Source organism: Anopheles cruzii, chromosome 3 (assembly GCF_943734635.1).
Source record: "Anopheles cruzii chromosome 3, idAnoCruzAS_RS32_06, whole genome shotgun sequence".
In the NCBI taxonomy this organism is placed as follows: Eukaryota; Metazoa; Arthropoda; class Insecta; order Diptera; family Culicidae; genus Anopheles; species Anopheles cruzii.
The window spans coordinates 15,981,933-16,006,362 of NC_069145.1; the positions used below are offsets into that span (position 1 = coordinate 15,981,933).

The following is a 24,430-nucleotide window of genomic DNA, read 5'->3' on the forward strand; positions in this document are numbered from 1 at the left end:
ACACTTTCGGATTACGTCGAGAGGGCAGCAAGAAAGCAAGCACCCAACGGGCACGTTTACAGTATACCACATTTATTATCATCATTATTATTCTAACGTGTGTGTGTGAGAGTGAGTGTCAGCTGTGATCACCTCACGATCAATATGGTCAATATTGGCTCGCGTGTGTAGGGCTCTATTTCCTAACGGTTTCCGGCCAGCAACGCAATCTTTCTCCTCGTGACACCCCGCCGACGACTGTGTTCCGCGAAAGGTGGTGTTGCAAAGAATATTTACACAAACAGCGGCCCGGGTGTAGCACCTGATTCGCACAAAACACAATCGTCCGGCAAAAAACACATGCAATGCAGAATGACACGTATTGGTTGGTTGGTCGTCACTTTTCCTCAAATGTTAAATACTATAACCCGCCAAACGAGCGGCTAGCGCGTTCGCGCACAACTTAAGTACGGTACGAATAAATAAATTAATCGGGGTGTTCGCGTTCCGTTGTGTTGCACCGTTGCACCGGTCGGGCCCTTCCTGATAGTCCGACCTTGACACTTATGTTTATTCCAAAACCGGAAGCCGGAGCTACGCCATCTTTAATAACCCGCGGCAGCCAGTTGACGATTGCGATACTGCTCAACACTCACTAGCCGTTAACCCGTTGACCACTCGAGCCTCTTCCCGGTTAGAGGACCCCTTTGGCTTCGACGGCCGAGACCCATTACATTCCCAGGTGGCGTTATGTTAGTAAAACACCAAACACCGTCCGCAGGAGCGTCAATCGCGACTACGTGACCCTACGTGTGACACACTGAACATTCAAAGTTTAAGTACACCAAGGCATTACATGAGTGCGGGCGCTAGCGTGGGGCCGATAACGTTCAGGAGACAAACAGCGCGGGGGCCGCCAGGGAATTCGGGTTAAGTCGATTACATTTTAGTTCCGCTGTGGCTAGATTTACGGGGGCCTTTTTTGTGTGGGGTTAAACTTGGGTCTCGTCGATAACGGTAAAAGCATCATGTGGCCGGGGTATTTTATAATTTTCCATCGATTGCTGCCCGTCACTTCAAGGCGTAAGGTTCTTAGCTCCCAAATTACACATCTAAAGCCCAAAGCCCGTCTAGGTATGTTTCGTGATAATTCTTTGTAATACACATTTAGTTTTAGTAATAATTTTTACAAATCATGCGCGCCGACGCAAACGATCAGTGTGATCAAAAATTCCCTTAAATTAACCTTTTTTCTGTTTTTCGTTTACCGTGACTGTAGGGGGTTGTTGGTGGGTTGGTGCGGTGTTTCTGGTTTGTTTACAAATCGACTGAGCTTATTCACTAACGGGGCCACCTCGCCATAAAATACCTTCTTGAAGCATCATTCGGTGTCTATTGTTTGGTTAGTGTTGTGTGTACCGGCCACAACGACATCCCTCCGGGAGCGGAAGAACCGGAGGCCAACCCGTAGCTCTGGACCAGCCAGAAGCGAAGGGGTCGCCACGAGGAGCCGGCTCCCCGGAGGACACCGTAATGTTTGTATCCTATTAGTAGTATCCATGCTGACGTTGCTGTGAGCTGTGAGTGGCAGAAACGTAAAGAACGGCAAAACTCTCCCCCTGAGAGTGTGCCAGATCGCGACCGCGTAAAACTAGATCATAAATGCGCGCACGCCGGAGGACAATCGCTCGCAGCCCCCGGTAACGGTGTCCGCTCCGTGTGTAGAAATTGACCATTGAGAATAGACAGAGGATCGACACCGTTGGTGAGTGAGGGTTGCGTGAGGTTACCGGGTTACTATCATCATCAATCCATGCACTAGAAAAGTCGGTAAGGGGTAGATATGGCAGTTGTAGTTGATCAAAATTCGTTTCGCTCCCGACGATCAGTGCCACTCGGCTCCGGCCGGGGCTCTCGGCTGTCTGCTGTCATGGTGGAAATGGGGCAAGCTCCCCGTAGTTTCCAGGGGCCCATCCTGCTGCCTTCCTAGGCTGTCAACTGCGTATCGATTTCTCTGCGGGAACCGATAGAGGGGTGGCCGATTAGTGAGCGGTCCCATTTACCCTACGCAGCCATCGACAATGCTTACTTCTCTTCTTCGCGATCCTCGTGCTCGTGGTGCTGCATCGTTTCCGGCAGGAAGATGATCACAACGCCACCAAAAATGCACCACGCCGTCAGCAGCGTCATCAGTAGGTGATCCTCGATTTTGGTCTGAAACATAAAAAGCGGCAACGAATGAGCGGCATGGGACTTGGTTGACAGCATGGCGCACTGCAAAACGTACCAGCATCGATAGGTAGGGCGTTAGGACGAGCGCGAATCCAGCGGCTAGGTTGCAGGCCCCGACACCGACGTTCCGGATGGCCGTCGGGTACAGTTCGGCCGTGTACACCGGCATAATGGTGTTTCCGGCGCTGATCGTGAATTTACCTGCCAGGGACGGAAAAGGTTAGCGAGCAACCCGGCGAAGTGGCTCCGTGGTCATCTCTTACCGATCATAACGAACGTGATCTTCATCGCCAAAAACTCCGGCCTACCCTCGACGATCGCCGCACACAGGCAGGCCAGGGCGGCGGCAAAGAACGTGGCACAGAACAGCCACTTCTTGCCGGTCCGATTGATGATGTACATCGCGAGGGCAATCGCAGGAATCTCCACCACTCCCGCCAGGGCCTGTGGAAGTTGGGAAAACGGCGTATGAATTCAATGTTGTCGAGCGCGTTGCCTACATCCAGGCGTTTTCGCGGGCTACTTACCGAATTGAGATAAATGTTGCCCCCGAAGCTGTTCATGTTCAGCACCAGCCCGTAGTAGACCAAATTCATCGTGAACCAGATGCACAGAAAGCAGAACGTCACCAGCCGGAGGTACTTGGAACGGAACAGCTCACAGACGCCGGCCGCCGTGTCCTCCTCGTTCACGGGCGGTTTCAGCAGCTTGTCCAGGTTCTCCGGCAACGGACGCCGGTTGAAGGCGGCCGCCTTACGCACCACGTCCTTCACCTCGGCGATGCGGCCCTTGCACAGCAGCCAGCGCGGTGACTCCGGCAGCACGAACCTGTGGGGTTTCGGAATACATCACTCATCCCGGCCAACAAAGGTACGGTTCGATGCTCCCTTCCGTTTTGCACGAAACAAAACCCCCAATCAACGTCAGGGTCACCCTGTGTCACTTCTTCCTAGCACGACCACTAATTAGTAACAGATTGGCAGCCAGAGGTTTCGTCGTTTCGAAGAGTTTTCCGGAGGTTCCGTTACGAGTTACGGTCGGTCATATTGGAAAACAGCAACCCCAGCGGGCGGCAAAACATTCCGTAAACATTCCGTAAACATTCGAAGGTCAGCTCGCGTTGCCCGGGGTAACATTATCCACTCCGACTAGCTCCGGGCGGGACAGGGACTCTCTCTCTATCTCCCGCAGAGACGCGGAGAAGTTGTTGAAAATCGCAAATAGGTTTTTGCCCGGTCCCATTCGATTGTTAGGCAGCGGCCACGGCGAGTCGCTGCCGTTCTCTGTCGTTCGCCAAACGAAGACAGCTCATTACTTGCGCTAATTGGCGCGGCCTTCCGTTGCATGGTGGTCGCGGGGGTCGAACCAGGACCGAGATGCTGCGGATGGCCATAAGTAATCGTTCAAAGCATGCGTGACCGGGGGGTGCCAACCAGCATCGTGCGACATTTTAATATCCTTTCGCGTTGTTTTTTTTGATTGTTTTTGGCACGAAAATGTCCGGCCAAGGCCGGACCCTGGTACCGGAACATCGACGAATGGGACGAAACTATTTTTACTATTTTTATGGCGCCGCATTCCAAAGTTCTCGATGCTGCGTCCTAACAGGTTGTCAGGTTGCGGAGACAATCGCAGAGACAGCATATGCAACCGCATCCCGGTGACCGTAGTAATGGGCGGTACAAACGTGGGCGAATTTATGTACTCAAAACACGTCAACGGCTGAGATTAATTATAACCCGATGTCACTCAGTAAATTTCAGTGTCGATCCCACGCGCTTACTCACCACAGAAGACAGAGGAACACGCCGGGCAGACCGATGCACAGTTGCAGGTTCCGGTAGTCTTGCGTGAGATAGGCGATGCCGGAGATCATGATGTACGAGACCGGTAGCGGGAACAGGTTGTACATGCCGGCGATGGTGCGCCACTTGCCGTCGACGTACTCGATGGCCAGGATCAGGCCGGCGTACGTCACCGAGACCGACACGATCCCGAGCAGGGCCCGCAGGACAAGGTAGAACTCGAACGAGTCGGCAAAATACAGCGCCAGCCCTGGAGATGGGCGAAAGGAGAGAACAATTTGCGTCACCAAAAACCGGTCGCTTAATGAGGGTATTGAGGAGGGCTGTCAATTAAGTCAATTCGATTGATTGATCGCATCGTGATTGCGTAATCGAATTGTTATTGCTTACCGAAAATCGACTGCAGGACGGCCGAGATGAAGAGCATCATCTTGCGGCCGAAGCGATCCGACAGGACGCCACTCGTGATGCCGCCAGTGGCGACACCGGCCAGGAAGAACATCTCGGCCACGTTCTTCAGATACTCCTTGTCGCACACCAGGTTCCACTCGGACGACCAGGTGTTGCCGAGGTTGTCGTACGGGTCGAACTCCCAGGAACCGCACGGCACCGTGTCTGTTAGGTTCATCGGTAGCGAGAAGTTGCTCTGCGGACGACGGCGAGAAGATGCGGTTACTAGTCAACCTTCGGGGATCCTAGTGGCCCGGGGCCCTAGGGCTGTCGGTTACTCACCAGCGACAGCTGGGTGCTCGTTAGCGCGTTCCAGTCGTAGCTCAGCATCCGGCAATTTTCCTGCGAACCCGACACGTTACGCCACCGGTCGGTGGACACGTTGCCCAAATGCTCGGGCCGCCGGCACCAGTAGCTTTTATCTGCTGCCTGAGGCGGCCATGGTTGCGCGCCAAACGCGGCCCAGTCCGGGTTGGGGAAATCGGAGAAGAAGGAAGATACAAATCGAAACGCCGTATCAGCATATTGGAAGTCTTCGGTCATTATTTTGTACGTAAAAAATATTAACTAGGAACAGTACAGTGATCAATTAAAATTATGGACTTTCTTTTTCGTACTTTGCCTGCAATTTCGAAAATGGTGGTATTGATAATCAAAATCAACAGAGCGCAGTTGAGATAAAGAATTGCAATATAGCTTTGAAGAAGCTTTCTTATTGATAAACTGAAAAAATCAATGACGCAAATTTAGCTGCATCAGCGAAGCGTCTAAAGAAGGTTGAACCAATAACGGATAATTTGGGATTTAAATTAACTGAGCAACTCATTACCATTACGGCACAACGACAAACACCGCATACTGTGTGTTGCATGCGCACTGAGTTGTCATTAAGTTAGCAAAGGTTACTTTAATTCATAGTCGACACTGCGAACTGCCTAGATGAGCTTAAATAAACGAGTTGAATTCTCAAGTATTATTTGTAGCTGGGTGCAAGGGTTGATCGACTAGTTCAAGGGTTGATAACTGTTTTCTTATTCTTATTAGGCTAAAGTAAATGTTTAATTTTTTGTTTTGCGTTTCTCGAATGAATATTTATCAAAGTGTTTTTTTTTTCAAGCCAGCATACCATAGAGCATCGATGCATTGACAGTATTTGCAGCCATCAGTTTGTAGTTATGCTCTTGATGACCACAACAATTCATGACGAAAAGACCACAACAATTCATGTTGCAACCACCATTTTTAGTTTTAGCCTTCTTCAAAACCTTTCAGTTGAATTTTTTTAAATTAAATCATATTAATCGTATTAAATTCTATTAATAACCGGTTATTAACACCTAGTAGAGCGTAGTTTCCAAAAAAGAAGCACTTATTGCGATAGAGAAAAAGGAAATTAACCGCCGACTCTAGAACCTCACGGTACTTGGCGTTTGTTGGCCCTTACCTGAAACGTCGGCGAGTAGATGTGGAACGTGTTCGGCACCTGGAACAGCGACAGCAGGAACGTCATCACGAACTGCCACTTGCCGTAGTCGCCGATCAGTTCACCGATGATGTCGTTCTCCTCGTCCGAGCTTTTGCGTTTCGCCGGGCTCTTGCCACCACCGCCCTTGCCCGCCGCGTCCTTCCTGTTGCTGGGTTTGCTGCTGCTGTTGTTGTTGTTGTTGGTGCCACTTCCGCTGTCGTTGCTTCGGTCCCCACTTCCGCCGCCGGCATGACTGTTCTCGACCATCGTCGTCGGTGGTGCCCTTTTCGGTGCCGGCAACGGACTGGCCGAGGGCGACGCGGGTTGCCGGCCACCAGCGGTCGGACTGGTGGCGGCGGAGGGGTTGAGGGTGATGTGCATCGCGCCAGTGTCCGGATCGACGACTGGCTGGTGGTGGTGGTGGGTGGCGGTCGCTGCGGACGGTTCGTTGGCAGAGTTTTTAGACGTGATCATTTTCACTGTCGAGAAAAATAGAAGCAGAAAACAAAGAACTTCATTAAAATTCTGTCAAAATTGCCATTAATTTCTTATTTTCATAAATTTTCTTATAAAGTTAGTTCTCTTCTCAACAAATTTTCAGACGTTACACAGACCAATACTAGAACCGCCAGAGACTGGTGATGCCGTATGCTCTCGACAGGTAGCAACCGCCGTCACCATCGTCACGTTACATCTTATCACCAGTAATTAGCCCACATTTATGTCGTGCTCGGTGCGAAGTCGCTGCGACTTGACGCGGGTCAAGTGCCCGCCCCGTGTCGTTGCATAATTTCCACGGCAAAACGTGCACAAAAACCGAACGAACCGAACCCACCGCCATCGGCCGGCATTTTTATGCATCGCACATACTGCATCTTCACTCGATTTCGGACCCTTCGGCACTTCGATCGTGTTTGATGTTACATTTGCAGGTGCACGCGGAACAGAACCTATCGCGGAAATTGGTCCAGGCGTGGGCCCAGTCGGAAGCTGCTGATACTGACCCAAAGACCACCGGCCGCGGCGGGTAACTGATCTTCGGTCGCCACTCTGCACGACTGGCTCGCGGCTGCCACCGACCGACCGATGGTATAAGACGGCCGTATCGGGTGTCCCTCCGCGCGCGACCCAGAAATACGACCCTTCGCGGTGGGGCCTTGCCCTCGTTCGCTGGCGCTGAAAAGCGGAACATCGCCGTCACCGTGGCACGGCGAAGCACGTTTTCCGGATTAGATTTCAATTTATTCCAAAACCGATCAACGGTCGGTCGGTCATCATCTTGAGTGTCCGGGGCGTGCCACCGGAAAACGAAACTGCATCCGAAGATCACCTCGGGCCGAAAACATTTAATTCGGTGGCTTCGCACTGTTTTTAGGGGAAGCCACAAAGGTCGGTTAATGATCCGTTACTGATTGCGTTCGCATACGCGATCATCATGCTACTCGTTAAGACCAAAGCCACCAAAGTTAAGACCTTAACCAAAGTTAAGACGAATAAAAAAGATTACCAAACAACCACAAACACTTATTGACGTGACCCAATGCGTAAGAAACAGGGAAAAAACCGAAGAAGTGAAGAAAAAAAATAACGAACCAATTCACGCGCGTCGGAGCCAATCAATCAAAGCTCGGAATAGTTTCGTTTTCCGTGATTAATTATGAATCAGTATCAGTTTCACGCGTGAAACGGAACACCCCGTCGAGACACCCCGGCGGCTTCTGGGGCACCACTTTTCCGCCACAACATTTTCCGGTCAAACGAAGAGTGGCGGTTCAATGGCGCATGTAACCGGTACCACTCGGACGCCCGTGGCCTCATGAACCAACGTATCTGCGGAATGTTGGACTCAAGCCGTTAGTTGTCGGCACAGTGCCCTGATGGGCAAATGATTCCACAGATGCTCCGTGCTGCGTGTGCTGATCGTTTGCGTCCAAGATCTGCAGCCCGAGATCGAGTGCATTCCTCCGACTGGCAAGAAAATGGCCAAGCAATTGAGGCTCTTGAGCAGCAGTAGCCCGGCTACAATGTTGCCGACCTTCAATCGGCGGGCCGATTTCTCGCCGTGCGCCACTTGAGGTCTGCGTCTAAGCTTGAAGCGACATTGCATTAAAAGGCGGACCATGGATTGGTTGCAGTTTTTGCGTATCAGGGGAGTTGATCGGTGATCAGATAAACCAGTTTTTTCTTGGTATTAATTCAGTTCATACACGGCATGTCAGCTAACTTTCCAAAAGGATATCAGAGCCCGGAAGGATCGGGAAAAGGACAGCGAGCGAAATTCTTAGTGGCCTTTTTTCCATTCCGTACCTTCAACAGCCGGTACTTTCTAATGAGTTCTGTTGGTTGTTGCTTTTTTAATTTGTTTTTCCCCGTTTACCGGATGGCTTGTAGTCGGATAACTTTAGCAACAGCGGCAGCAAACAGTGACATCAAACGGCTGCCAACGGAGTCCCGTGTGCTGCAACCGACGCAACGTGGCAGCATCCTGCGGTTAGTCCACACAGGATGGCCAACGCCAGCAACTCGTTCGAAGCGTACTTTTGTGGTGGATTTTATTTTTAATTCCAATCAGAAACTCTCGTGCCAACAGACAGACACCGACCGAAACTCGGCGTGGGACTTGGGGTGGTGGTGGCCGACGGGGAGTCGACGAATGACCTGCTAATCCCGAAGGCTATTGCCCGAACGATATGAAGATGTTTACCCGCCCCACCGGGGGGTGATAAACTGATTCCCGCCCCTTGGCTTCTTTGAGGTGGTCGGAACCTGAACAAACACACCCACCGGATCCTTGAAGACGCCCGCCGAATGGGTGGCTCTGGTTGATACGGTTAAACCGATTTAACGAAATTCGGTTAGAAAGCCATTAAAAGGTGACTTTCGGGACCGGGGCCGTCCTCCCCGACCTCTGGCGCTTCGACATCAAACGCTCGTCTCGGCAAACCGCAAATGTTTAAAATTGTCAGATTCCGAGATGTCTTTCCGAGATCCTGCCAGGCATGGAGTTCCCTGTAACCCACCGGGACCGCAGCCCGGTGGCGGCTAAACATGTTTACCTAGCCCCCGAGAACGAGATGTAGAAACCGCAATTAATTCACAATCTTAATCTTACTTCCCGCTACCCGGTCCCGAATAGCTCCTTCGCCTCGCACGGTGTGTGTGTTTGTGTGCCAAGGACCACACCACCTGCCACCGAGCCAAGCGGTGAACCGAGACGAATTGTTGGCTCTCGGGGCGGGCACTCTGGGGTTTCCCACGCTACGCGAACCATCCCATCCGCTAGATTGCCACAACAATTTCCCAACCAGCAGACGCTTCGACACGGCACGGGATCCGTGGCGAAAGTTTTGCCTAAACCACTGGAGTGCCTCACCGGGTCGGTTGTCATCAGAGAGTGGTCCATAAATTCTGGCCTCATTCTTTGCATACTTTTGGGAAATGCTCTTCGCACAACATTGTGTCAAGCACGGCCGGGTATTTTCCAACAACACATTGACATTGAGGTCCTTTGGCGGTGGGTTACTCCGAACTTGAAGCCTCTTGTACGCGGCCGACGACCCGACTCGTGGTGGGGTATAGTAATATTTAAAATATTTAAATTACATCGGAACCCGAAAGACTGGCGAAGGTAAAGGATGCCGAAAAAAGGTGTAGGATGACGGTGAAGTGTACCTGAACCCTTTCGAAGCCGTTTTGGGAGCAAAAAGTGGTCCAAAGTTAGCGATAATTGGCGATCGAAGCGAAGGAAAGTGATTCTTCGAATCACCCATCTCCGGTTCCTTACTTGTCCGTTCCTACGACCCGTAACGTAGGATCAAGTCACTTCGGTTAAACTGCCACAGCTTTCGGTATGGTGTGGACCATGGGCCAAACCCGTATTTTTTGTCACTATTCTGATGCAGCTGGTACCGAACCGTTTAATTACTAGCTGCCGTCGCTAGCTGGCGAGCCCACTTTTGCGAGGAATAGGAAACCCCAGCTACGGGCGGAGTGGACATTTTGATTTATGATTCGGGTGGCCATGGCGCTTGCTTCGTTTCGGAGTGGATCCGTGCATCCGTAGTGGCGCTTTATCTATCGGTGGGCAATAAATTTTGCAATCGCAAAAAGGATTATGAGCGGCCGGATCGTGACAAATTATCTGCGGTGACAGACCTCCGTTGGGCTTCGCTTTGTTAGTGGTGTGTCTGAAACTTGATGACTCGAAGGGACTCGTAAAATGAGTCTTTTACTGGATCAGTTTGGCTCGCAAATCGTCCTTAAAATGTGACCGAATACAACGTGGATTCTCATTCACATACTACACATTACCAATAGCTACTATGTAAAGCGACTTTATGTTTTTAGATCGGTTTTAGATAGGATCTAGATTGGATGATTTATAGGGTTTTTGTTTTTTGTTTTATACAGTTGTCAACATTGTTTGTCAAGTGTTGATAACATAAAAGGAAACCCTATAACCAGTAGCTAACGATTGTTTCGTTCAAGGATGCCTATTTTATCTAGAAACTAGCAGTTCCCGGCGCGCGTCGCTGCGCCTCATTTCATCCTTCTTTCTCGATTGGGAGGCGTTTCAGAGACTTCTTGGTGACGTATCCGATCCTTTTCACTTCCCGTTACTCCTCCTTTTCAGACGATCGGGCTTCCCGGTAGCGTATTCGTTCAGTTTCCCGTCCCACCTTACGTTACTCCTTCGTTTCCCGGTGCCGTATCCGATCAGCTTCCGTTTTCGCTTCCCGTTGGATACATGTCAAAACTCGCACAACCTGAGTTTGGCTCAAATTGCTTGAAAATTATCCGAACTTTGCTAACATTAACCCAGATTTTGTATGGGAGCCCCCCTTTGTAAAGGAGGGAGAGGTTTGAAACCTTCACCACAACATTTCCCCTTCCCCAAAACTCCCATCTGCCGAATTTTGTTCGATTTGCTCGAAAACAACCCGAATTATGCTGATTTTTATGTTACGTTTGTATGGGAGCCCCCCCTCCCCGGAGGCGTGGGAGGGTCAAACTTTCCTATTCACAATCCGGGGTCACAAAACTACGCTGTGCAAAATTTCACGCGAATTGGTTCAGTAGTTTTGGAGAAAATGCGGTACAGACAGACAAACAACCATTTTTATATATAAGGCTGGCTAAAAAGTAATCCATTATTTTTGGGTGAGACTCAAAACATTATTTAAGATACTTCCAATGGTCCGATTTACGTCAAATATGTACCGTTTTGTTGGAAAATTTGTTGTCTTTTCAAAGATAGGCTTATCATGCCTCTGTTGTAAAAGACTTAGTCGTTATTGGTGAAAAACTGGAGCAATCAATTTTCACAATCCTTTCTTGATCTCAGTTTTTCATCACTCAAGAAATTTTGTAATGTGCGAAAAGGGTATCAATCGCTTAGTGGAAGGTCCGGACTATACGGTGGATGCATTAAAACATCCCAAACAAACTCCCGGACTTTCTGGTGAGTCACTAAAGACGTGCGTGACATTTCGTTTTCCTGGTGGAACACAAAACCTCTTCTGTTGGCCGATTCTGGTCGTTTTTGGTCAATTGTTAGCTTCAAACCGTGCAGTTGTTGGTAGTAGATATCTGAATTTATTGTTTAGCCACACGGAAGCGACTCATAATAAACGGTTCCTTTCAAGTCCCACCATATACCCAGTAGAACTTTCCTAGCCGTTATTTCTGGTTTGGCCACAGGTTAAGCTGCTTCACCACGCTTAGACAACGACCGATTCCACACAATATTGTCGTAAGTGACCCATTTCTCATCCCCAGTACCCATCCGTTTAAGAAATGGTTCGATTTCATTCCGTTGGACCAAAACTGTGCAGATGGCCATCATGTTTTTTTATGTAAATAGGGTAGCGCTCAAACCTCGAGCTTTTTTGTGAATCCAGCTTTGAGCAAATGGCTTTAAGCTGTTCGATGATTCATCTTTAGCTCTTCGCCGATGTTCTGATTACTAACATGCCGATCTACTTTGATTATTTCTGTGATTTTATCGACATTTTCGATGACGTGTCTGCCTAGGCTTTAACATCAAAAATAACTGAAACGTGTCGACGAAACCAAAATTTGACACAGCTAGGTGTTAGAGTATCGGCACCATGAACACCATGCGAAATTTCAGCGGCCTAGCTTGAATTTTCACCTTTATCGGACAAAAACTGTAAAATATGCCGAATTTTCTCTGCGTTGATCTCCATTGTTAACACTCTGTAACTCACAAACGAATAGAACAAACAAAAAACAATGAAAGCCATTTTTGAAGTGTAAAGAGTCAGCTTTAAAACGAGCATAAACTTGAAACTGTACGATCGATACTTCACGAGATATCGATCACTAAAGGCATCTACCGAAAAAATAATGGATTACTTTTTAGCCAACCTGATATATAGATTATAGCTGTTCTATGATCAATTGCTTACATGTGTGCTTTGTAGCTTATTGCCTATTTACTTAGATCAATTACAAACAAACCCATGGTTCAAACATCAAAGTGGCCTTTGGATTCGAATGATTCTAATACCAGTCATTGGGTGTCATTGGACAAAAGAGAATCGTGAATAGGCATTTAGTTATGAAAACGAAAGATTTTGTGAAACTGTTATTATTATTAGTGAGGCAAGTATTATTTAAAATAGTTATTCAACTGGTCTGGACTGGACTACCGTTGACTAGATTTTCGCAAAGCGATTGCGAAGGAAAAGGTGATTGAGTATAGTCAGAACAGTTACCACGTCTTCATCGATTTCAAGGTCGAATTCCACATGGACCATCTACTTGAAGCCATCCAGAACCTGGCGTATGCTAATGCCGAACCGAACTGACCAACCGAACATCTTAAAAAAAAAGCCGGCCGTAAAGCAAAGCAATAGGCTGTCCAGAGGGACAGAGCGTGTGTTATAGGTATCGTTTGAAATCGCGGATTGCGTTTGTAGTTGCCGGATAACTAAGTATTTAACTAATTACAAAACATTTCTCCGTCCGAGGATTAGCTCAACTTGCCGGCGTTTAATAAAAGTAGTAGAGTGAGAAATGCTCATTTTTATTACTTTTGCCATAAGTAAAAAGGATACCCCTTATTTCCAGCTCAAGAAAATGGTGAGTGTCTCAATTGATCCTCAAACAAGAACTTCATCCATAGCATTCGACCCTTCTAAATCCGAAATAGGTTGGCACTGGTGGCACATATCTACTCCGTTGCAGACCTAACACGCGTGCCGGCTGAGCGTTTGCTAGCGTTCCCGAAGAGAGTTGCCGAACGGAAATAAAGTGTCCTCATGTGAAAGGCCATCCATTTTAATCTTCCCGGTTTTACGATGGTCCCTTCTTGCTCAGCCAGGAAGGGAAAGCCTTCCGTTCGAGTGACGAGTGGAGCCAATAACTGGGAAGAGCGGCAGAAAACAGCAACAGTTTAGTTTGACGCACTCGCTTGACTTCACCGACCGAGCAACAGTGCCGCCTCCCATCCATGCCACCCAGCCCAGCCCACCCGCAGCATAAATGTGGCACACTCGGAAGGCGAAGGCTCTGTTTGTTTTTTACGAAAGGTCAGTTATTTCCGTGCCCATGTGCTCCGAACGGTGCCATCGACGAAGCGCCCGAAGCCCAGAGAAGTGGTCGCTCTTTAGTACTCCTTTAACCTTCGCTCCTGTCGGCGGCGGGGTGCGATTCCCGAGTGCACTGGCTGGCTGGCTGGCTGGCTGGTACACCATCGGTGAGCCTGACTTTACCGGACGATTGATTGATTGATTGGCTCATCCACCTTGCACACGTTTTGCTGGTCGATGCCGGTCGGGGCCGGAACCTCGGAAAGGATACATTCTCACCAACCTCGAGCCGAGTTCGATCTTCCGCAGCGTGCCGTACATCATCTGAAGCGGGTTGGGCTTCCAAGGGATATCAACCCTGTCCGTGGGACGATGGGCCACACGCCACACACACGGGATGGGTGGCCACCTTTTGAAGGAAGAGCTTCGAAACAAACATCAACCGATCTTGGTGCGACCTTGGAAGCGAGTCACACAGCAGCAAGATGTTTGCCCTACCCAACCTAAGCCTGCCACCCGTACGGCAAACAAAATCGGCGAATCCCGTAAATCTATAAGCCCGACCGTTAAGCTCCCCTCTGGTGGGTCGTTGAGTCGTTGGGTCGAACAACGTAGTGATTTTAAAATAAAAACGAATAAATCGACAGGACAGGACAAACGCAATAAAATTGCCAACCGATCCGACGGCACCGCTCGGTCAGGATAAGCTGCTTGATGTTACGCCCGCTCACGACAGGGCGATGGAGACGCCCGGTGGCCCTCGCGGAAAGGACGATGGAGACGCCTGGTGCCCGGGTCAATCGAATTAGGACCGTGTTTCGGGTGCCACCAAGTGAAAGGGTGAAAAAAATCGGATGATTGGCTTTTCGGTTCAGGACATTCGCCAAAGTGGCACCTTGCTGTGTTGCTCTGGCTAATTTTTATTTCCGAAGCCTCGAAGGTTCATTCGAGCCATTCGGTGACTCAGAGAACCGGTTTTACAAACCGACAGCGTGGTCAGTTAAGCTTACATCCATCCGCCAACCGCCCGAGGGGTCGCCATGCATCGGTCTCATCAAAGCATTCCAAATCCTGCCGACTCAGAAAACGTTACGTTACTCCCGTTCCACGCCAACCAGCAGCCCGTGGAACAGGATTAATTCGCTTTTCCCGTTCACAACGTCCTTGTATTATCGGTTTTGCATTTGACTTTGATTTCGATCCGATTCCGATACAAATAAAACCACCGTCGGCGCCAGGGATGATGCAAAAGCAATATACCTTCCTTGCGCGTCACGATACCCTTCGAGCATTTTTTTATCAACTACCCGGAGTGCGCCCGTCCCAGTATCGGACGGTATCGCGGGGCAACATCAGGGCAGTGCGCAAGATGCGCTTTCCTACCGCTGCCGGCAGTCGGAAGCAAGACAGTCAGACCGCAGAAAAACATTGACAGCACCGTCGTCATCAGCGTCAAGATCATTCCACCGAAAGCAATCACCCCGATTGGCAATGTTTTCCACCGGCCAGGCGTTTCGATTGGTCGAAATGGGGGGGCGGGAGATGGCAAACAAGCGAAAACTTTTCCTTGCGCTGACAAATGGAAAACATCATCAGCGAACGACATTCCGCGCCCGGGGTTCTCTGGTGTTCGGTTTCGGTTAAAATGAAATATTTCGCCTGGCGGTCGGGAAGGTCGAAGGCGCTCAAATGGTGCACTTTAAAGACCGTAAGATAAACATTACACGGCCCGGCCACGGCAAGGTGTCGCCTGAAGAGGGAAATCGGCGCGCCGGCAAAAGTCTGCCGTGTCCGTGCGGATTGTGGATTTGCATATTGTTGAAAAATGGGGGGAAAAACGGGTTTCAAGTGTGGCAAGTAATGTTACGGGCTCCCCGGAACGGCGCGCGTTCCATCTTCGTTCGACTGTTGGTTTAACTCAGTCCGTTTTTTTTGCCGACTGACTGGCTGGCTGGCGGTATGCTCTTGGAGTGGCAGCGATTACGGCAGGATTGGATTTATTCTTTTCGGAAAATTATGGAAACTCAATTTCGTTCAGAGACGGACGCTCGAGATTTTATTTTAAACCATTTCGTTTAGAATCATTATCATGAGGAATGTTCAGCATAATTTTAAAAAATTTAAGAAACTAGCCCTCAAGCGACCTTCAAGCGAAAAGATAGGTGTCACACGATTGGCATCAAAATATGGACTTGTGGTTGCTTTAAGACATATCAAACCAGACAGAAAATCACGATCTACTAGCCCAAAGACCTGCCCTGTCCTTCAATTGGCTGTTTGACCGCGATTACGATGATGCTCATCAATTCACACCGTTTCTTTTTGTTTTCTTTGGTTCTTAACCGTCGCCGATTGCCTCCAGACGAGTTTATTACGGCTCATTAAAATTCAAACCAAACACCCGAGCCAGCCTGAGTAATGCGATTATGACCGTTTATCTCCTATCTTCTTGTTTCGTCCATTCACGCACCGCGTAGCGTTTCGGTTCCTTCGACAGTCGGCTTCCAATTACGGCGTCTTCTACGTGCCATACACGCCACGGCTAATCTACCCGGTGGCCGTTCGCGATTGGCCGTAAACCGCTGCGAATGGCCGTTTGGAGCCGTTGCCCGTATCGCCGGTGAGTTCCAAAAATGGAACTGGCGCCAGCGTCCGCCGGCAAGCGCCATGCGCCAAGATTTACCATTTTTAGCCTTCCGGCCCGGAGCACCCAGGTCAGTGACACCCAGGTCGCCAACACGCCAACAAGTCCCCAGCGATAAGCATAACGCGTGGTGCGCACGATTATGTTAGGCCCGATTATGCTATGAATGAAGCTACACGCCGGGCCATACCGAGCGGCCACGATTTGCATCGAGAAATTGGCAGTTTGATCTTAAATGGTGCGCGCGCGCCATTCGACATGCTCGCCAGCAGCAGAGATGCGAGAGATGAATTTCCATTAAATACCAACATTATGTAATACCGGCGAAGTATGTCATCTAAAACTAAGTGGCTTGTCGCACGGAAGTCTCGCAAGTGTGTTGCACGCGTGGTCCACTACGTTGCGCAGCACATCTCGCTAGTGAGCTGCGCGGAACGTAACGCTCGTAACGCTCGCGTAACATCACCACTTGCGGAATGGCTTCATTTTGCGCTGTAATTTGTGTTGGCCAACACCCGGCAAGCATTGCCGCACAGGTGACGTGTGCCTCGGCAATTAATCTGTCGCCCTTTCTTGCCCTCCGGCCGTCCGGCGATCGTGCATCGCTTAAGCGAGCAGAAAGGAAGCAAAAAAAAACTGGTCCCAGGGCAGGTTTTATTGAGCCATCAGTGGCCGCCGAGTTGCTTATTGAAATCGCCGTGCGATCACGATCGGAGGCCGATGATTAGGGCCGGCTAAATAATTATTCGCCTCGCATCGTGTTGTGCAAGGGCCAGAAAAAAGGGCTTTGAAGCGCATGCAATGCACCTCGAAACCACTGCGCGCAGGTTGACCGAAAACAATGTTGCTTCATTTGACTTGTAAACCGACGTTCACACCGTTTGGTCCAGCAATATGACTGATGACCAGCGTGGTCGGTAGCCTTTGATGGACGCGATGATGCGTGATTTATGGCTTTCGTTCGCAGGTGTGATAAATGTTCGTAATGTCTCCGATTAAAAGGTTGTAAGCAGCGACGCTGAATAAATTCCAATTATCCGATAGGAGCTCATATCTAACTAAAATAGAATAAGTTTCGCGATTTACAAAAAATCGATAACAGACCACTGTGACATTGAGCACGTTTTGCAAGAAAAAAGACCAGAAACCCGACTCAGCTCCCAATAACAGCACACCCGACTGGCCGACACACATCCATTTCAATCCCATTGATGGCTATCCGCATCGTTAATGTAGCGAAACCGATGCCCAATATCCTGTCTGACAATCGGATGGCCGGCGGGCGAAAAAGGCGGAACTGTCCGGCCGACGTGGTCAAATTATTCACCCGTCTTTGGTCGCCCTTCCCCCCGAAGCCGGCCTGGAATAGGATTAGTCCCAAATCAGTTGTAAAGAACATCGAGACGACGGGCCGATAGTGAGCTGTTAACCGTTTACGGTGTGATCCGTTCTCGTTCTCCGTTCGAATAGCGTGGGACGGTGATCCCTGTGGTCGCCGAGTTTATTGAACGCCAGGGCGTTACCAGAAGGTGCCCCAGGAGTTATCCTTAAGCCACCCCGCGGGGCATCTCCGAAGATCCCGCAGGGCACGGAACCGGGCCCCGAAACCGGAGCCCCCGGAGCAAGAAGGGAAGTGAAAAAAATGCGATTGGAAAACTTGGGACCAACTTCCAATCGTTTCGCGTCTCGCAATCGAATCAGTAGTCGCTCGCTCGGTTCGCTGTGGGGTGATGAAATTTCCCGACACCTTCGGGCGACCGTGGTCCGTGCTTACTGCTTTTCTCGGTTACACAACCTCGTTATCTTGGCCTTTTGGCCAAGTCTTTAACAGGCGCATCTCGGTGGCCACCGGTGTAATCACCCTGCCTGTCAGCCTCGCATAATCCTTGCAAAAAAGGGGCGGAAGTAGCATGAAATGTGTGTGAATGACCTTGAGAAAGGCGAATCGGAGAGTCTCCCGCGAGGTGAACCAGCTTCGGTTCGTTCGGTTTGCGGGCGTTACGAGCCGGACGAGCCCTCGATGGGCTTGTATTTTTTTATGGAGATCCCATCCGTTTTCTTTCGGGCTCCACCAAAACCCGTCAGCCGTTCTGTTGATCGTACAATAGATTGTTGGCCAAGCGCCGAGAACAGGCGGTGCTTTGATCCGTGGTCCTGTATTCGTGGACCTCGTCGGGCTTTATCGTCATCAAATGATCATTTTAATGCACAGGCAAGAGGATTCCCTACCAGGCGCTAACGATTGGGCTCGTTTGGGGCCGTGGCCTTTGGGCCGAGGATGACACGTTCCCCAAACAAGCTGACGGCCCCCACCGTGGGAAAAGCGGCACTGTGTAAAGATTGAACCTGCCAGATATCGTGAGCTCTTCAGGTCTTTTCCAGGTGTGCTCAACCCCGGGGTGCAGAAGTCGACACAAAACCGGTCCGAAACCGATACTGGCAGCTTTAATATAAGCGTCCACTGCCCTCGTAAAGTTTAAGTTCGTACAGTCTCATCCGAAGCTGGTCCGCAATTTCTACATTCACGCAGCAGCAGAATGTTCGCGAACCCCACGGCATCCCGGTGCTCCTCCCGGTGGCTGGATCCAGCCGGATCTCATCTGCAACTGCGGCACTGTGGCCGTGGACAGATAAATCATTCTACCGTGCCCGGAGTGGGGAATCGACATTGACGCAAAAGCCAGCCGGTGCCGGTGAAATAGGAAATGAGAATCAAGCATGTGTGTGTGTGTGTGTGTGTGGCGAAGTGTCGGACGAGATAAGGGAGCGACGAGAGGACGGAGCCGACGGAGCGCCGGATGTAAATGGTGTGGAATTGGAAAATAAATTTCGTTTGATACACAGTCTCGCCGCGCGCCAGGATGAAGCCGTCGAAACGTGGCGTGGAGGCGCCTGGTCGGTGGTGGTGGTGGTCGGGCCTGAGACATAAACCGGAGCACCGATGGGCAAATGATAAGCTTTTCTCGTCTTTTCTCGCATGCCGATGAGGGAAAGGATCTGTGCGCAGGCAAATCCAGACCCGCCGGAGGGCGCCCGGAGATGCCGGGCTCGGGTGACGGAGGTACCGAAAGCGTTACACGCCGTTGTCCCGAAGCGTCCCCTCCGGTTTTGGAAAACTGGCACACCATAGTGCCAGTGCCGTCGTGTGCGGTATTCATCGCACACGGGTTCTGCAACATCTGCCACTGACCGGAACCAGCTACAGATGGTTTTCTATTAGTGCTTCCCGCGCTCCGGCAGCCTTTGAACACGGCACGACGACCAGGTCAAGGCTGCAGCGGATTTGCGTCGTCGTGTCGTTGCCGCCGGTGCCACTGTCGTTAGTTGGTTTGATTTATTCAAGCAAATTTATGCAACTATCGGAGCGGAAATCGCTCGAATAACAACCAAAGCGCCCGAGCTGCAGCATCTGTGGCGCATCTTAAGGATGCAACAATTTCGTGTGGCCATAACACGCTTTTCCACGCCTCAGCTGTTGCTTATCGTGCTCGAAACAGGCCACCGTGTTCAAATCGCCTTCGTTAAGCCGGGAAAGGAAGCAGTTGCACCACCACACCTGGATTGCAACCTTCGGTGGAGCTGACACGTCCCGATGACGTCCCGTCGGGTTGTTTGCGCACGGGAGTATCATTAAAACGGTTCTCCGACGGCGGGCAAAGTTACACAATTTATCTAATGGCATTCAACAATCGTTGCGATGGGCAATGCACCGCGAATAAACAGCCGCGGAGTATTCGCAGAAAGGCGATGCATTTCCGTTTCCGTTATACACCGTCGGCGCCATTCGGACACCGGAAGCCTCCCCCCGGGCAGGAAGCCTCGAGGCGTGGTTGTCGCTGGAGCGTGGATGATAAGATCATCAGCCAGCGGACGTGCAGACGGTGGACGATGGCAGCAAATAACGCTCCGCGACGCGTTGAGCGGGGTCCGGACGCTTGGTTGTCCTTGGAGATTGCTTTGATGTGATAGGTCCCGCTCTGCGGGAATGGGAATGGCTTTTTATCGTCTCATCATCCTTCAAATGGGGCTGAAACAATCTGATTCACTCCACACTAGGGCCGGTCCGGAGCCACTTGTGCCGGGAGAGCGCTGTATCCAAATTGCCACACCCGATCCGGCCCAATCGCCGGCCCAATCTGTCTATTGTTTGCCGAGCACAACTAATTAATTATGCATCCGGCCGAATCTTTGCTGCTGGCGCTTCTGGCGCAAGGAAGATCATCTACCTATGAGCGACCCACGCTCGTCGTCGGTCGAGATCATCGATGAATGCTAATGAAGGAAGTTCTCGTTCAAGTCTCGCGCAATGCAATGGGCAAAAAAGGTATAATTTGGAAAACCTCCTCAGCAACGGGGGGGAACCGTCGTCGTGGCCGGGTACACCCATCGCTTGTGCAATTAACGTTAACCAGAACCACACATTTGCTCGGTGTATTTGGTAGTCCCGTTGCGAGCTGGGATGAAGTGCGTTGTGATGGGACAAACGTCATCAGTATTCTGGTAATCGTCTTCGTTTATTCGTTTACAATCAGAGCACTTAACAGAGAATAGCCCGTCAACTAAGGATTGAAAGTATTCAAATTGAGATTTGTTGGCAAGCGATTGGATTGTCATTATGTCGACTAAGGTTGCTACGATTCACGTTCGACATAGCAACCTGGATGCGCCTATGGAATTATGAGTTGAATTCTGACGCATTTCTTTATATCTTGCCCCCGTTGATAGAGTAGCCCCGTAAAAACACAACGTTACAGTAAGCAACAGAACTTTAACATTGTCTCTGGGGCAGGCCAATACTGCTCGGTGGATAAGAAGAAGTACCAAATATCACGGCCAAAGCTACTGAAGAAGACGCTACATGTTGCTCAAGGATGTGATGGGGATGTTGTAATGCATTGTTAGTAATAGAACAAGGATAACTAATTTAGTTCTTTTTCTTACGGTAAAATTGGTGTTCTCCTTTCTCCTTTCTCTCCGGTATATTGATTCAGGTACAAACCTAACATTCAAGTTCTAAATTATGTCAGCATCCCATAGCAAGAGGAAGCAAACAAAATAAAGAGCCAACTTCTCTCTCCTTCGTAGTCTGTCGTTAACCATATAGGGAAAAGTAAGATTGTATCGGAGGTTTTAAACATTAGTTCCTTCGTGTTAGATCCGTTAGTTTGGTGGCCTAGCTCGGTCGTCAACCAAACATTTCCAGTTACCTTTTTCCTATTTCTGTCGTCGGTTTGTATCGATCTGCGATGCTCCCGGTTTCGGGTTCAACGGATTTAGAACTTTGGCAACACCTGAACCGAGTGTTCTGCAGCTTTCCGACGTCCACCGTACACCAGACTACCAGATAACTAGTCACAAACTGTGTAACAATTGACACTTTAGTGCACTCCAAGTGGACTAACCCTCCCGATCGGTTGGGTTTGCCACGGAGAAGGTTCTTTCTTTTCCTAATTTTTGGTAGCTTACGTTAACTTTGTTCAGTGTTCGCTCAACAGCTTGTGCCCACGGTCGGTGGCCGGCAAGTATGAGCCGTTACTTTCGTTTCATTTCGACACCCACTTTCGGCACGGGCAACACGTGAAACGCTCGGAAGGGTCCGCTCGAGTGGGTGATCAATCCACTTGCAATCCACATTCGATGACAACATCCCATCACCAACAACAACGCACACGGCAGCAGGTCGCGTTCTGAATTTTCTGCTCCTAGACGGGAAATTAGGCGGGTGTGGGAGGGTGTAACACGAGGCCCAAGTGGACACGCGATCCAGCGGCAGACGATCTACTCGCAATGGGCTCACGGTGAAAAGTTTGCTTCAGAACTTCTGCTCGAACGTGTCGTGAAGACAAACACTCACGTGCGGTGCGGAGGCCACCCCTGATACATCTGCCCCTTGGGGACGGAAGGGAAACACACTCTTCTCGCGCCCGCCAAACGCGACCGGCGCCGGTGACGGGCTCACTACGGCGGCGGCCTAACGGCTGTTTCGGAAATCGTCTCGAGCGGTGCGTTCCGGTTCCGCACACCCACAAGGCAACTGCACACACGGAGCAACAGAACACGCGGGCGGTCAGCGTGCACCGACTTCCGAACCGCAACTGAAACCCAAGGGCGGCTGGAGCAGCAGTGAAAGCGCGATTTTCCGCAACCGTAGACCTCGGCCGGATGCTGTCGAATGAGTCGCGCGCGAGCGGGAAATGCCACCCCGCCGAAGGCCGACCGATTGGAAATCGAAGAGAGCGAGAGAGCGCGCGGCTGGCGCCTGAGAGGAAAACCTGAACACACGAAGCGCGCGCGAAGATCTGTCACACAGGGTGGCAGGTGGTTTAGAGGATGCTGTCGGCCACGACGACGACGACGATGAATGTTGTTTTGCTACGTTTAGTCTCAGCTTAGTCGTGACCCGTTTGCTTCGCAATGTTTATTAGAAACACGTTTGGGGCGCAACGAGAGACCAAAACCATCAGAGAGAGAGAGAGAGAGAAGACAGAGTGTAAGCCTGTGAGGAGCTGTCTTCGTTACTAAGCTATCCTATCGTCCCGCGCAACAATGAAGTGTGTGTGTGTGTGATGCGAAGGTAAGTAAACAATATAAACAATCGGCCGTAGTGCGTAAAACGCACGAAAAGTGACGACAGGTGTGCGGCAAATGCCGTTGTTTCAGCCGTTGATGACCTGCAGACGGAATGCGCACAGCACGAGGATGCTGCGATGTTGCGCGACGCGCCCTTGTCACGCAGGGGAACGTGAACGTGCGTTGCACGGCAACGGCTTTATTTGAACAGCGAAAAACGTGCTTCGCCGCGGGCCCGAAAGGTGCACGGCAAATTAGTTCTCAACCGCGAAGCTTACAGCGTATTATTTGATTTAAATGGTTAATCGTGGCGCTCAACTAGCAAACAAAACATGCTCACCAAAGTCGTGCCTGTCAACGCGGGCGATGAGCCCAAATAGGGGGCTGCTTTATGTTACAATTGAACACACATTCAAGACTCTGTTCACCTATGGCCATAAATTTACATTTTCTGCCATATTCCAAAAACTGCCTGGGGAGCACACAGAATGTGTGGGGCCTGCGCTGGTTTGGTATTTTTAACTAATCGTAACCAATGGAACCGACGACGGGCAGCGGCCCTATTCATGGCCGCGAAGCACCGTGAGCGCGGAATGATGGCTATAAAAGCAGATAATGCGCCAAGCTTCCCACCGTTAAGTGGGCATATATAGGATGGCGTTCGGCGCCTCTCGGTGACCCCGAAGCAGACCCTTGGAATCAACACCGCACGGTGTCCACGAGTGCTCCTCCTGCACAGGAAACTAATCAACGCAATTTACCCGTAATTCGCATCCGTCCCATCCAGCGGGGATCGCACGGGGCCAGCGGGTAATGGGGCCGCTTCTGAGCGACAGCTGAAACAGGCCGCGCCGCCAGTGTGAATAGTGTTTCAATAAGAAAAGTGGCCAAGATTTTGTTTTTATCTTATTACCCACCGACACCCGACGCCGCCCGACACAAATTCCAATTCCAATTACGATCAATTCGCCCGGCGATCGCGGAAGCCCGAAACACAAGAAGCCTGAGAATTCCGCCCACTGACGTCCATTCTTGACGCCGATTAGACGGCTGAGGAGTTGATTTGATCAAAGGCACCCAGGCCGTAGGGATCTTATTAAGTACTTTCTACTGCGGTGGGGATGAGTTGACGTACCTCTTGGGCTTCCGTTGCCCAGTAGCCGCCGTTCGCTGGCCTCGTCCAGCAAGGAGCCCTCCTCCGTGTCACTCTCCACTTCGGTGTCGCTGAGCTGGTCGTCCTCGACTTCCGCTACCGGGCACCAACCGGAAGACCTGCGGTCTTCGGTCTTTTCCACCGGCACCGTGGTGCCCCGAAGATTCCGCGATCGCGAGTGATCGCCATCTGCTTCGCTCGTCCGGCCGGTGGCCAGCAGGGCGATTTCGTGCTCTTCGCCCGCATCATCCCGCCGTCGGTGACTACCGGACCGAGCTCTACCTCCGACTCGATCGTTCGCACTCCCCTTGCCCGACGATGCCGACGGTTCCCACCGGACGGACATGACGACGGTTGGACACTTGCAGGGCCGCTACCACAACTCGATTATAACTTTCACGCCCGACGCAGCAGCACGAAATCGAAACAACGAAATGCACCGGCCACAGAACACAACAAGACCACCGCACACGAAACGGTGTGCCGCTGTGCGATGCGCTGGCGCGCTGATTCAATCAAAACTGATCATCAACCATCACTGCCGGAAGTTGAGAGTGGCGTTCACGGGCGACGCGG

At 50.7% G+C, this 24,430-nt stretch overlaps 1 protein-coding gene across 1 annotated transcript; it reads right to left on the reverse strand.

The window, feature by feature from the left end:
* Nucleotides 1-1,965: 1,965 nt before the first annotated feature.
* On the reverse strand, nt 1,966-24,200 carry LOC128269935 (organic cation transporter protein). The gene is made up of 10 exons (XM_053007338.1): nt 23,837-24,200; nt 5,911-6,410; nt 4,749-4,895; nt 4,407-4,662; nt 3,999-4,266; nt 2,739-3,039; nt 2,475-2,655; nt 2,267-2,412; nt 2,069-2,193; nt 1,966-1,993 (listed from the first exon to the last, which is right to left on the reverse strand). Exons 1-10 carry the CDS (start codon nt 24,198-24,200, stop codon nt 1,966-1,968), a joined length of 2,316 nt encoding a protein of 771 aa, XP_052863298.1.
* Between the last annotated feature and the right edge of the window lie 230 nt (nt 24,201-24,430).